This window comes from Diabrotica virgifera, chromosome 5 (genome assembly GCF_917563875.1).
Source record: "Diabrotica virgifera virgifera chromosome 5, PGI_DIABVI_V3a".
Lineage (NCBI taxonomy): Eukaryota > Metazoa > Arthropoda > Insecta > Coleoptera > Chrysomelidae > Diabrotica > Diabrotica virgifera.
Genome location: NC_065447.1, coordinates 35,103,276 through 35,118,421, shown reverse-complemented (window position 1 = coordinate 35,118,421; position 15,146 = coordinate 35,103,276). Strand labels below are relative to the sequence as shown.

General features: G+C 35.4%; 1 protein-coding gene across 1 annotated transcript in view; it reads right to left on the bottom strand.

Moving 5' to 3' along the window:
- Positions 1–830: 830 nt before the first annotated feature.
- LOC114343449 (N-alpha-acetyltransferase 16, NatA auxiliary subunit) overlaps positions 831–15,146 on the bottom strand; it is a 504,210-nt gene continuing 489,894 nt past the window's right edge. The window contains exons 11-12 of the mRNA XM_050652366.1: positions 7,734–8,077; positions 831–3,918 (exon numbers count right to left, since the gene is read on the bottom strand). Of these exons, the coding sequence (XP_050508323.1) occupies positions 3,733–3,918; positions 7,734–8,077 (530 nt within the window). The 3' untranslated portion in view covers positions 831–3,732. The remainder of the gene's footprint in view (positions 3,919–7,733; positions 8,078–15,146) is intronic.

Genomic DNA, 15,146 nt, shown 5'->3' with positions numbered 1-15,146 from the left:
TTCCTCGGCATCCTGTATGATTTATAATTTTTTTAAATCTCGGGAGGTTGTAGCCAAAGAAAGTATTCCACCTGTTGTCACTCTGGTGGTATGGGAACGATATTTATTGTCGTTTTCTGTGCTACTTCGATTGATAACTTATTTTATTTTTCGGTAGATGGCTCTAGTTCATCAACGGCATTTCGTTCTTTGCAATTCGGAAGGGCCCAATGTATGATACCTGGGGAAATCCTAGAGAAGAGGATATAGGACTACTGATGAGGAGGAAAAACCTCCGAAACCGGTATAGACTCTTCCTGCACTCTCCGATTTAACCAGAGTATTATGCAGCTCCTGCATTTTCGTGTTGCAAAGAAATTGAAAATGTTTAGGCATTTTAATCTGTAATATTTTTTTCTAGACTGATATTTCGATGAATGGAGTGATGAATAATATTTTTAAGAGGAAAAAAGCGAGGTGAAAGTTACAGCTAATTAAACAGCATTATGACCGCTCGAAGTTGGCGAAATGGGATCTGAACTGATCCTAGATCATAAATACTGAACATATTTCATATAGAAACGACGTATACTTTGTCAAAACTAGGAATAACTTTGAAAATCCTAAAATCGGTACATAAGTAAAATGCCCGAAAATTATCTTAGTAGGAGAAGTATACTACGTTTAAAAATCTGGTAGATGAGGCCCGGCCTTCATTCATCTCTTTCTCTCCAAATACTCTCTCTCTCTATCTGCTCTTTGCACGATAGTCAAAATTTCGAAAGTCGTTCCTAATCTTGACGAGTACGGATACTTTAAAGCATTTCAAAAACACAAATAAAACAATAAAATAAATATTGTATAGGTGTATTTGCAAAATAAACAGTATTGGATGGTGCATAATCAGTTGTTTTTAAATCTCTTCAAAATTCTACAACACAGTTTATTTCTTAAGAGAAACTTAAATATATAAACAAAAAATCTATAGCAGACCGTTAAAATTCATTCTCTCGCGCTTTGACTCACAGACTGTAATTTTCCCGCCAAGAAGAATGTCATTTCTTCTTCTCGTAACGACTCATCCGATTAATTTAAAGTTTCAAGTCCCAATTACAATAGGGAAATCAGTTAAGAATATAATAATTTACAATAAATGTACAAATTAAAAAATGTAATATAAATAATTTGTAAATGTACTAAACTTGCGTGCATAGAAATCGGCCCACTTTAAACTTTTGACTTGAACTGTATTTATTTCTAAAACTAATTATTTGTATCAAAAAAAGTGATATACGTACTGTTTGAAAAATAATTATTTATCATGCCTTAATATTGGTATAAATTTGTCATGGATTACTTAGCATTTAGCAACCTATAAACATATAAAAGTGTTTATTTGATGTTTATAACGATAAGAAATTTGTTAAAATTTGTTATTATTGCCTCGAACTAAAATTTGCATAGTGTTGGTTTTTCATAAATAATTAATGTTTAAGTGTGTGTGAGTTTAATAAATACTACACCAGAATTATTGAGAAAGTTATTGCACTAATAGAAAATTGACTTAGCCAGCGAGCTTTTGCTGTACAACTGGATATGACACGCGAAGCGATTCGAAAAGTGTTCCAACGTTAGGATCCACAGGATCCAGGAGACGAACTGAAACTGCTCGTGATGATCACTTTATTGTGCCAACCGTATTAAGAAATAGACACTTTAACGTCGTTGGAGTGCAACAACTCCGCGTAGTAAGAGGAGTGGTAATTGGTCAGTAGACAGGAAGACGAAGACTGGAGGAAAATAATCTAGACTCCTCGAGTATATGCGATTGGTCAAAAACTTACTGCAGTTCATCGTCAAGCACGCCTGCGTTTTGCACGGAACCATCTGAACTGGACGTTGGAACAATGGGGATCTGTTCTGTTCACAGATGAGACCAGAATATGCCTCTATGGTAGCGACCGAAGAAGGAAAATGTACCGAAGACGAGGAAAATGTACCGAAGACGAGGAAAATGCTACATTGAAGAGCATAGTCCTTATGGAGGTGGTTCCTTCATGATCTAAAGTGCAATTTCTATGGGGGCACGAACCGTCCTTGTTTTCATTCGTAGGGGTAACCGTCTTTACGAGAGAGGAGTTGTAATGGGTGCTACATACATCGAGAAGATTTTAGCGATGCATGTGCTACCTTGCGTTGATTACATAGGAGACGAATTTATTTTTATGCAGGAAAATCCAAGGAAAACCTCAAGAATCGTGCAAAATTACATTCCATCGGGTCATGGAATGGTCCGGCGTATAGTCCAGACCTCAATCCCATAGAACAATTATGGGATGAGCTAAAACAAAGAATTCGAGTTAGACGTCACACCCCAAACTCGATCCCAGAGCTTATTGACGCAGTAGAAGAAGAGTGGCTTAACATCCCACAAGAAACAATAGCAAACTTGATTAGATCTACGCCTAATCGTATGAGAGAAGTTATTAATGCAGAGAAGTTATTAATGCTTCTCCCATTATTAAAACATTAATTGTTAAATTTTTAATTGTCAAAATACCTTAGCAATAAAAAAAGTGAATTTTCTTGATGCATTAATTTTACAATGTTAAACATAAGAAGTCGAAATAAATTTTCATGAATGTATATACTCATATTAAATTATCTTTCAAACAATATATGTGTACGGACAAAATATCCTCACAAATTATTTCTGGACAAAAAATCCCCATATAAATAATCCTCAGACAAATAATCCCCAGACAAAAAATCACCACAAAAAATGTCGGTCAAATAATCCCCACAAATTTTTTTGGACAAAATATCCCCACAAAAAATTCCGGACAAAAAATCCCCACAAATTTTTCTATATTAAAAATAATGATTAGCAATTAAGATTAAGCATGAATTGTAATTTCGATTTTACCAAATTTCGAATTCCAATTTCCTATTCCAACTGGTTTTCTCCAGGACGAACAGTTATTACCACGCATAGGCAATGTTTTGAACAGAGTTATTCAAAGCAGAGTGAGAAAAAATATTTATTTTCCCAATATTTGGTCCCCACAGCCTTAGTTCATTCCCTATGCTTTCCACGATTTTTGAAAACACTCCTGTGCCATGTAATATATTTGAAGTTTTCATCATGAATCAGTAATATGGAAAACCAGTTGGAACAGGAAATTGGAATACGAATTTAAATTTCATGCTTAATCTTAATTCCTAATAACTATTTTTGTGCCGAAAAGCGGTTTCATGGCGATTGCTATACTCTAATGCACTGAGGCTGAAAAACATTTGCCTCGATTGTATTCACGGGAAAACTTTTGAGAACTATTCCGCAGCAAATATTTTTTGAGGATTTTTGTTCGGAACTTTTTGTGGGTAAATTTTGTAGAAAAAAATTTGTGGAGATTATTTGACCGACATTTTTTATGGGGATTTTTTGTCCGGGGATTATTTGTTTGGGGATTATTTGTGGGGATTTTTTGTCTGGCGATTTTTTGTCCGGGATTATTTGGCCAGGGATTGTTTGTCCTAGGTTCATCCCGTTTTTTGATCCGAGTAATAGTTTCTGGAAAAAATATAGTTCAGATCAAAAGTTTAAAGTGGGCCGATTTCTACGCACTTTAGTTCATAATCTGAGTCCTTGAGTTAAATGAAAATTGATTTGATAAAAAACACGATTGATTAATGTCCACTTTTATTATCCGATGCACTACGGGGCTTTCTTCTCGTCGCGATGAGACGTCATCAGTTACTGTCGTGTTCTTGCACGTGATTGGCCGATTCGATATGGAGGTCCGGTTCCGATGATGGCGGCTTGAACACCGCTGTATAGGGAAATCTGACGTTGCACCTTTTCGTGTATTCTTCTAATTGAGCGTCGCAGCTACCGAAGTCGCCGTTGGTAAGGGATTTGAGGATATCTGTACAAACCTATAAAACAAAAACCATTATTAATGAAAATTTTTTACCGCAGAACCCCGATGATCCGTACGCGGATTATCAGGGCTGCGGATTATCCGAGCTGCGGATTATCCAAGCTGCGGATTATCAGAACTGCGGATTATCCGAACTGCTGATTATCCATGCGCGGATTATCCGTACTATGAGTTTGCATTACTCAAATTGCATTTTTAAGGTTTTATCGAAAAAGCGTTACCGTAAATCACTTGACAGAAACTCTATATGCCATAAGGGAGACGCATAATGCAATATCGTTAGCAACAGTGCTCAAGGAATCCCTGAAAATCATTCGCTTGTCGTCTGCGACATGCAATCTCTGATACACATTACAAGAAACAGATAGTTAATGGAAAATATGATCGCTAACATCCATTAGTGGATTTGCATCTGAACAAGAACAAGTCGTCTGCCGCTGAGCGATACGCTGTATGAATGAGAATTAGCGCTACAGAAGAGTCGCTACTCTGCTAATATATTCTTAACATGTGTTTCAAAAACGTCAATAACTAGTTTTAAATACAAAGAATATTTTAACGATTGAAAAAAAAACAAGTGATTTTAAAACGAAGAAAAAAGGGCGAACTCATCCCATCATTATCACGAATCTATAAAGTTGGCAAGCAAACAATATGCCATATCAATAAATACAAAGATTCACTAGAGATCTTTCACGAACACTTAAAAATCAAAAAATATTTTACACTGATTCATTTGAAAATGAGAGTCAACACGAAGAAAATGATGGGATGGTATCAATCAAAGGAGTAATCGGGGGGCTGAGGAAGCTGCTAATATTTTACTATACCCCATATCAGACATGAGATTCAGTGTACGGAGGATAGGCCATACAAACGAAATGAGAATTTTCTTGACAATGTTGCCGCTCTCAACGGCAGCGGCTGTGAAAGGTAGTATTAGGCAGGTACTTGTATAAGATTATCGCTGTTAACTGCTGTGGAATAATAAAGGAGGATTTATTTATGATAATTCACAGAATGGCAATCCCGCTTACAATATACAACCGTACTGACTCTAACGTTTAAAACGGAGAATAGACTATTTTGAAAAAATTGTGAAAAAAAATGTGTTTATGTCACATGCCAAAGTGAGCACAGCTACCTAAAATTACTGTTTTTTATGTTATGTATCTTTTTATGTAGTTACAAATGTATGTGCATTTGTATCACTTTTAAGAAAGGATTATCCGTGCTTTTCAATTATCCGTGCCACGTCCTGTGCTTTCTGTCACTGTGGAGAAGGTTCTTACGGAAAGGGAATTTAAGAAAATTGCACAGAAAATTAATAAAAATCAGAAAACAAAGATTATTTAAATTTCGCGCTTTTAACAATTTCGCGTTTGACGGTTACCACGATTAAAATGTCGTACTAGGTACTAGTTCTGTAACGCGGGATACTGTGGTTCAATTCATCCGCCGGGGATATATTTTTTGTTTTTTTTTTCTCATTCCTTGAGACCTTGTCAGGGCGTGGTGATACTCTAAATTTGCTGTCTCTATTGGCTGCGATCCTGTTCCAGATGCACGGCTTCAAGTAGGGATTTTATCACCAGAGTCTTCATTATTTGCTACGTATTGGAGATGTTCCTCTTGGTCTTCGATCTTCTATTTTTACGGTACTACCATATTTATTTTAAGTCCGAATTCTTTACTTATCCGGCTGATTCATTCGGTGATGGTAATCATTTCGACTTCATTTGCTGTTAGTAAAATTGTGTTACTGATTTTTCCGCCTGTTTTAGTGATTCATCCATCCCAATTCTAGTACTTTCCTCATGCATTGGTATATTGTGTTCCCTTGTTTTTCTATTATCTGTCTGGTATTCAATAAATTGCTCACACGTTCCTGGAAGTAGAAACTGTCTTAGCCGTTCATTGATTATAGAGTCCTTTCATGAGCATTTTTCAGTGCGTCACAAATGATAGAAAAAAGGTAAGTCCGTGATAATACACATTTATGACATTTATTCTAGCATGACATTTTAGTTAAATCTGACAGTAGTCACATTTTATTTGTAATTTGGCATAAAAACAAATCAATTGTGTTTATTGCATTTATAAAATGGTATTTTCTTTGATTTGTATGGTCTTATAAATTGTACAGATTATATTGGTAGATATATTAAATAATTCGTAAATATTTCTTTTTTCGATTATGGCGCCATCTACCGGCAACTAGAATAAATGTTATAAATGTCTGTAATCACAGACGTGTCTTTTTTTCTGTCACATACATTTTAATGCGTTAGAAAGAAATCGAAAAACTGTGACGCACTGAAAAATGCTCATGAAAAGGACTCTACATGGATATTGCTTGCATGAGGAATAAGGTAATGGTCCTATAATTGCTGCATACGGTTGGTGATTCTTTTTTATGGATACGAATAAAGAATGATTCGCAACGCTCATCAGGCCATTCACCTGTCCTGTGCTCCATATCATGTTGCACACTTCCTGTATTACATATATGCCAATCTTGCCCATTGGTTTTAGAGTCACCTCCACCTATCTCCGAATTTTGTTTCTTAGTTGGTTGAGAGCCTTTTGCTCGTAAAATTATTGGTTCTGCCTCTTTGTTTCGAGGTTTCTGCAATTCTCTCTACGTCGGTTTTTACTTCTCCAGTATAGTCTTGAATGGCTTAATGCACCAAAGATGTTTGTGGGAAAGATTAGCATCAATACGATCGACTAAAACAATAGCCGAAACTCATCCTGCTTAAGATAAATAAAGAAAATATAAAAGGGAAAAGATAGTTTTTGTTTTTATTTGATTCAGAGTTGGACCACCATCTCCAGATAGCTATTTCCGCCTCCTCAGGCTTTATCGATGGAGCTATGTAGTCACAACTCTGAAACAAATACAAACGAACTGCCTTATTTAAGGGAAATTACCGCGAACGCAATAATTACAAAAGTCTAATAAGTCAGGAAATAAAATTCGAAATTATTTATCCTCTGATCTTTTCAAGTTGGAAAAATAAAGCATACCAGAGTGGCGAAATACTCGACAAGGAAAATCTAAATTGCATTTCACGTCCTGTCATTCACCGTGATAATAATTTTAGCGAACTATGTCCTTTAATATCCACCAAAGGTGAATAAAGTATAAATTAAAAGAAAAGAAAAGATGGTTCAGATTTGATTACAGTACAGAGCCTCTACTATGTGCTTATACGTATTTCGGAATAACCGTTTCCTCATCGGAGCACCTATGAAATGCAATTTAGATTTCCCTTGTCGAGTATTTCGCCACTCTGTTATGCTTTATTTTCCAACTTAAAAAGCTCAGAGGATAAATAATTTCGAATTTTATTTCCTGACTTATTAGACTTTTGTTTCATAGATGGTGCTAGTAGCATCTTTGGTAATTATTTTGAGAATTGCCCGGAAAGGATGAAAGGATTTGATTTCAGTTCAGTGCCTCTACCGAGGTGCTCCGATGAGGAAACAGTTATTCCGAAATACATATAAGCACATAGTAGAGGCTCTGTACTATAATCAAATCTGAACCATCTTTTCTTCTCTTTTAGCAATAATTTCAAGATCCCAATAATTTTGAGACGTAAATCAGCGATATCGCCTGTAAAACGAGGAAGATGAAAAGTCCCAGATACAAAATTTACTATAATTAAACAATTAAAATAACTGAAATAAAAATAATAAACAATATTTTAAATCTAAGACTTCTTGTTAAAAGAAACTGCTTTCTGGCAGCATCCTAAATCTCCGGCTTTTACAAGAAAATATAATATTCATTACCACACTTACTTCAATATTTACATCATCATATTTATTGTCCAGACTAGTAGCCAAACTGATCGCTTCGTTCTGCCTCTTCTTGTCCAATTCATACATAACCTTCGCACCTTCAAGCACAGCCCCGAGACTATTAGAGTTCTTCTCCAAAAATTCTTTATTTAAACTAACGGCATCTTTACCTTCTAGATAGACTTTGGTCTCTTGAGTTATCACTTGATCTACGTTGGGATCCCACGATGTTTTGTTTTTTTGTACGAACTGGTAGAAACGGATAAGACAACTGTGCAATTTCGGGTTCTTCGGATCTACTTTGTAGGCTCGCTTTAACGATTGTAGCATTAAAAGGGATTTTTCTGAAAATAAATTAAATATTTGGTAAATACACTATGCGGCAAAATAAACAGTACTGAAATGAATATGCTTATGATTATTTATACAGGGTGTTCCATTAATAATTGTCCATATAGTAACTGGAGAAACCTTAGCACAAAATACGAAGAGTTAACCTAAAACACTTAAATAAAATGTGGTTCCTTACTGAGTTACAGGGTGTTTTATCTAAAAATATAAAAACTATTTTTGCTCAGCATTTTAAAACTACTCGAGGTATCCTTTTCATCTTTGGCAGGAAGTATAAGTACTGTACAAACTACTAAATTATGTTAAACAAACGTTTCTGGCTATTACCAGAGGCGTACGACGGGGTAAAGTGAATGGTTGATCCTTTCCAAATTCTACGCCACTGGCGAAATTGCTATTTTAGTTCAATTTTTGGATTCTCCAATACTTCCTATAAAAATATTATACTCTTCATTCGTAACGATAAAGTCATTAGTTTTCGAGATCTTTGAAGTTAAAAATGAAACGACACGATTATTTTGATTAATGTATTGTGTCGCTTCATTTTTAATTTCAAATATCTCGAAAACTAATCATTTTATCGTTACGAATGAAGAGTATATTATTTACATAAAAAGTATTGATAAATCAAAAAATTACACTAAAATATACTTATCTTAATTTAGTAGGGTGTACAGTACTTACACTTTCTGCCAAGTATGATAAGGATACGCCAAATAGTTTTCAAGTACTGGGTACAAATAATTTTTAAATTTTAATCATATGAATCATATCAGTTATTAATCAAAATAACTGTGCCGTTTCATATTTAACTTCAAATATCTAGAAAACTAATGACTTTATTGTTACCAATGAAGAGTATATTATTTACGTAGAAAGTATTGGAGACTCTAAGAATGGCACTAAAATAGTAATTTCTCCAGTGGCGTAGAATTTGAGAAGGGTCAACCATTCACTATACCCTGTCGCACGCCTCTGGTAGTAGCTAGAAACGTTTGTTTATCATAATTTAGTAGTCTATAGTAGTCGCACTTTCTGCCAAGTATAAAAAGGATACGTCGAATATGTAGTTTTAAAATGCTGAGCAAAAATAGTTTTTAAATTTTTAAATAAAACACCCTGTAACTCGGTAAGGAACCACATTTTATTTAAGTGTTTTAGGTTAAATCTTCGTATTTGTCGTCGTCAGCATAACAGAGGATTTTTATTTGTTTTTCCGCCATCCAATATCCTCTTGCAGTACCTTTAATGTTTTGTATGATTTTGTCCATGACTAAATTAAAAAGCAATGGCTCAAGCTACCCCCTTGTCTGATTCCCGAGTTGATTTCTACTTCCGATGTTAGTTCATTCTCGACCTTTATCCTGGTTTTGTTCTTTGTATTAATGTCTTTAATTACCCTTATCATCTTGTTGGGCTGATTTTTCTCCTTTAGCAATCTTAACACATTTTCCAATCTTACAAAATCGCCGGCATTAGTCAGATCTATAAAGCACATAAATGCAGGTGTATTATATTCCAGTGCTTTCTCAGTGATTTGTCTGGCTATGAATATGGCGTCTATTGTGGACCTATTTTTTCGAAATCCTTGTTGTTCCTAATTGTGTACTAATTGTGTATTCTTCATTTATTTTATTGGCAAGTATTTTTGTTAAGAGTTTAAGAGTTGTGCTCAGCAAGGTGATGGTACGGTAGTTGCTAGGGTCTTTGCTGTTTCCTCTCTTGTGTATAGGTATTGTTATACTCGTCCTCCACTGGTCTGGTACACGCTGGCTACATATAATTTCTTGAAAGAGTATCTCTATGTTTTCGATTAAGGTTTCTCCTCCGTATTTCAGGAGTTCATTTGGTATCCCATCGGGTCCTGGTGCTTTTCTGTTTTTTAATTTACGTATGTTATTCCTTATTTCTTCTTTTTTGATTTCTAGTTCTGTGTCTATGTTGGATTCGTCTTCATTTCCTGTTTCTTCCTCTTCTTCAGGTACTATAGTATCTTCCTTATATAGTTCTTCTATATAGGCGGTCCATTGTTCTGCTTCTATTTTATTTAAACTTCTATATTCGTTAATGGGTTTTTTCCTATTTTTTAGTATTTTCCAAACTTTTCTTTGAGCCCCATACAAATCGTGTTCCATTTCTTTGATAAAGCGTGTCCCATATTCCCTTTTTATATTGCTTATCTTAGAATTGATGTAATTTCTTGTGTCTCTGTATTGTTGGTAATTGTTTGGTGTTTTGTTAGTGCAGCATTGTAGGTATGCTTTCCCCTTCTCATACGCTAGATCTCTTATTTCAGTATTGAACCAGGGATTTGATATTTTTGTTGCATTCAGGTTAATTTTTTTGACCCCTATGTTTTCCTTTGCGGCTTGTAATATATTATATTCTATTTTTGCCGATGTCTCATTTACTCCTTCACCTGTTGTTACTGGGTTTATCTCAAATCTTTGTTCTAAACGTCTTTTATACAGCCATTTTGTGTTTTGGTTCTCTAGAGACTCAATGTTTAGTTTTTCGAAGTACATTGGGTAGTTTTTTCTTGTTTTGTGGTATTTTGAGCACAAATTTTCCAAGCACCATTTTATGGTCTGATCCGATATTGGGCGATGTTAATGCTCTTACGTCTAGTATTTGTTTAGGTATGATTTCTCTATTAATTTGTAATTATATAGTCTATTGTTGATTGTTGGTCTTGCGTGTTTTGCCACGTGTATTTGTGTTGGGATTTGTGTGGAAAAAACGTGTTGTTTATTCTCAACAAATTTTGGGTACAGAATTCAACAAGGTATTCTCCATTTCGGTTCAATGTATCTTCGTTAAATCGTTGTTTGATATTATCTATGCTGTCGTTTCCTATTCTTGCATTGGGATCTCCAAGAATCATTATTTTTTCGTTCTTCTGTATCTTGTCGATTACATCCTGTAGTTTATTACAGAAGTCTTCGGTCTCCCCCTCGGGTTTACTTATATATGGTGCGTAGACTGATATGATTGACTGATTGATTGAGCATATTTGCACTCTATATATCTATTAAATAGTCATAGAATCTTTGATATATAATACACAAAAAATCTGTTGGCTTGTTTCATAGCTGTTAAGGTAATATATTGTGATTTCTTCTGGTATTTTGCTCAGGCAGAGTAACAGCATACATCCAAATTGGGTATAGTACTGGACAAAAGGGCGCTGAAAAATATGTGTGGGGACCTAAGTATAAACTTACAAAAAATAACGGAGATGCATTAAAAACCTATACAAAGGGTAATTACTTAGGCCTACAAATCCACAAAAGTATGAACAAATGATTATCTATAGAATGAAATCCGAAGCATTAAATTCAATTATTTGACAAAAAAGTATATAAAATAAGAGAGCTAAACATAATATGTTTAGCTATATCATATATTATATCAGTGATACTCAACCTGCGGCCCGCGGGCCGCATTCGGCCCTCTAGCGTTTTTCATGCGGCCCGAAGGCTCACTAAAAGGCCCTGTAAACGATCAAATTATTTGTCAAATTTCACGTGTTTGTCAAATTATTTGATACTGTGCCGCTGTGTTTAAGGCCTGTTTGTACGTGATTGTGAAATTATATTGAAATTTTTAAGAACTCTGGGATTAAAAAGCAGGTACCTATTAGTCCTGTCGCCAGGGGGGGTACAACGGCCTCGTTAATTCAGATGGACTTACCCAAGTTTTTTTTATGTATTTTGACCCGTAGAACACGAATTTTTTGGGTAACAGTTGATCCGGATGTCGATAAGATTGTTATAGACCAAGAACTTGAGGAATCAAATAACAGCGATTTTTGGCAAAACAAAACAATATTTTGTATTTTTTGGGTCATTTTAAGCAAAAAATATTTCTAGAAGTTTTTTAGTAGGATGCACAGTTTTCGAGATAAACGCGGTTGAACTTTCAAAAAATCGCAAAACTGCAATTTTTAAACCCGAATAACTTTTGATTAAAAAATAAAATAGCAATTCTGCTTAGCGCCTTTGAAAGTTCAAGTCAAATTATGTCGGTTTTGATTATTTGCATTGCTAAAAATTTATTGTGTTATTGTTAAACAAAGCTACAAACAACTAGTGCGTGAGTGATGTTTCTATGATTTCTCATTTAAAATCGAACGAGTAGGTAGAATAGGTACTAGTGCAATCAAGACTATTTCTACGTTACATGCGTTAAAACGCATGTAAAAGCACGGGAAACCCTACGTGTTTATAGCTTTGTTAAACAATAAAAAAATAAATTTTTACCAATGCAAATAATCAAAGCCGATATAATTTGACTTAAACTTTCAAATGCGGTAAGCAGACTTGCTATTTTATTTTTTAATCAAAAGTTATTCGGGTTCAAAAATTGCAATTTTTCGATTTTTTTAAAGTTCAACCGCGTTTATCTCGAAAACTGTGCATCCTACGAAAAAACTTGTAGAAATATTTTTTACTTAAAATGGCCCAAAAAATACAAAATATTGTTTTGTTTTGCCAAAAATCGCTGTTATTTGATTCCTCAAGTTCTTGGTCTATAACAATCTTATCGACATCCGGATCAACTGTTACCCAAAAAATTCGTGTTCTACGGGTCAAAATACATAAAAAAAACTTGAGTAAGTCCATCTGAATTAACGAGGCCGTTGTACCCCCCCTGGCGACAGGACTATATTATTAACTTTTAGATAATAATAAATTAATAAAATTAATGTACAAATACCCATTTTAAAAATAATCAACACTTATTTACTAGATACATTGGAACAACCCATCTAGTAATCACAAGAAAAATCCAAGTATGGATTACCAAAAAAATATAAAATGATTGTGGCCTTGAAACAACACCCTGTTTATTTAAATTTTCAAGATTTATTTGCACATTTGAAAAGAGCACAAAAACTGAATTTACAGGTTCGCTTTAATTTTGGGCACAGAAAATTTAATGACTTTCATTTGAGATTAAATATACTGCAATTTTTAAGAACTCTAAGATTAAAAAGCAGGTTTTAAAGCACTTTGAATAATAAATTCTTAAAGTTAATGAATAAATATTCATCTTAAAAATAATCCATGATTATATACTATACTGGAATGACACTTACTTATCACAAGAAAAACCCATAGTCTAAGAGCTGGGAGCGGATTTTGTGCGTGATAAGTAATATGGAAAAACTATACGGGGATATGTTGAATTAGTTGTGTACATGACTTTCACCAACGGCCGGAAGCCAGAGTTGGGGCCGAGGGTAGTTATAAGGGGTCAAAGTCGCGGATTTTATTATTTTTTTTATGACGCTCATGATCGAGATAGTGCACCAAAATTTGGGAATAAGTAGGTCATGACGTACCTAAGTAAAATCTCTAGGGGCTCAACGCTGCATGGCCGACAAAGGGGTGGGGGTAGGGATGAATATAAAAAATATAAGGGGTTTTTTGCGACGTTCGTGATTGAGATAGTGCACCAAAATTTGGATATAAGTAGACCATGACAAAAATAATTGAAATCCCCAGAGCCGGAAACCAGAGTGGGGAAGGAAGGTAGTTATAAGGGGTCAATGTTCCGTTTTTTATTATTTTTTTTTGTCACGCTCATGATCGAGGTAGCGCGCCAAAATTTGGGAATAAGTAGATCATGGCGTAACTAAGTAAAATCTCCAGGAGTGGAAGGCTGCGTGGTCGACAAAGGGGTGGGGCAGGGGTGAATATAAAAAAATATAAGGGGTTTTTTGCGACGTTCGTGATTGAGACATTGCACCAAAATTTGGGAATAAGTAGACCATGACATAACTAAGTAATATCCCCAGAGGCGGAAACCAGAGTGGCGGACGAGGGTAGTTATAAGGGGTAAAATTCGCGGTTTTTATTATTTTTTTTTGTGGTGCTCATGATGGAGATAGTGCACGAAAATTTGGGAGTAAGCAGGTTATGACGTAACTAAGTAAAATCTTCATGGGCGGAACGCTGCTTGGGGTACAAAGGGGTGGTAGGCAGGGGTGAGTATAAAAGTATATGGGGTTTTTTTGCCGTTCGTGATCGAGATAGTGCACCAAAATTTGGGAATAAGTAGATCATGACATTACTAAGTAAAATCTACAGGGGCGGAACGCTGCGTGGGGAACAAATGTTGTACCGACTCACAAAAAAAATAATACACAATGCGACTTTGACCCCTTAAAACTACCCTCATCCCCAACTCTGGTTACCGCCTCTTGGGATTTTACTTAGCTAAGTCATGGTCTACTTATTCCCAAATTTTGGTGCACTATCTCAATCTAGCACGTCGCAAAAAACCCCTTAAATTTTTTATATTCACACCTACCCCCACCCCTTTATCGGCCACGCAGCGTTCCACCCCTGGAGATTGTACTTAGTTACCTCATGAACTATTTATTCCCAAATTTTGGTGCACTATCTAGATCATGAGCGTCACAAAAAAAATAATAAAAACGGCGAATTTGACCCCTTATAACTACCCTCATGCCCAACTCTGGTTTCCGGCTCTGAGGGTTTTACTTAGTTATGTCATGGTCTACTTATTTCCAAATTTTGGTGCACCCTCTCAATCACGAACGACGCAAAAAAACCCCTTATATTTTTTATATTCACCCCTGCCCCACCCCTTTGTCGGCCACGCAGCGTGCCTCCCCTGGAGATTTTACTTAGTTACGTCATGACCTACTTATTCCCAAATTTTGGTGCACTCTCTCGATCATGAGCGTCACAAAAAAAATAATAAAAACGGCGACTTTGACTCCTTATAACTACCCTCATCTCCAACTCTGGTTTCCGGCTCTGGGGATTTTACTTAGCAATGTCATGATCTACTTAGTCCCAAATTTTGGTCCACTATCTCAATCACGAACAGCGCAAAAAACCCTTTATATTTTTTATATTCACCCCTACCCCCACCCCTTTGTCGGCCACGTAGCGTTCCGCCCCTAGAGATTTTACTTAGTTAAGTCATGACCTACTTATTCCCAAATTTTGGTGCACTATCTCGATCATGAGCGTCATAAAAAAAATAATAAATTCCGCGACTTTGACCCCTTATAACTACCCTCGG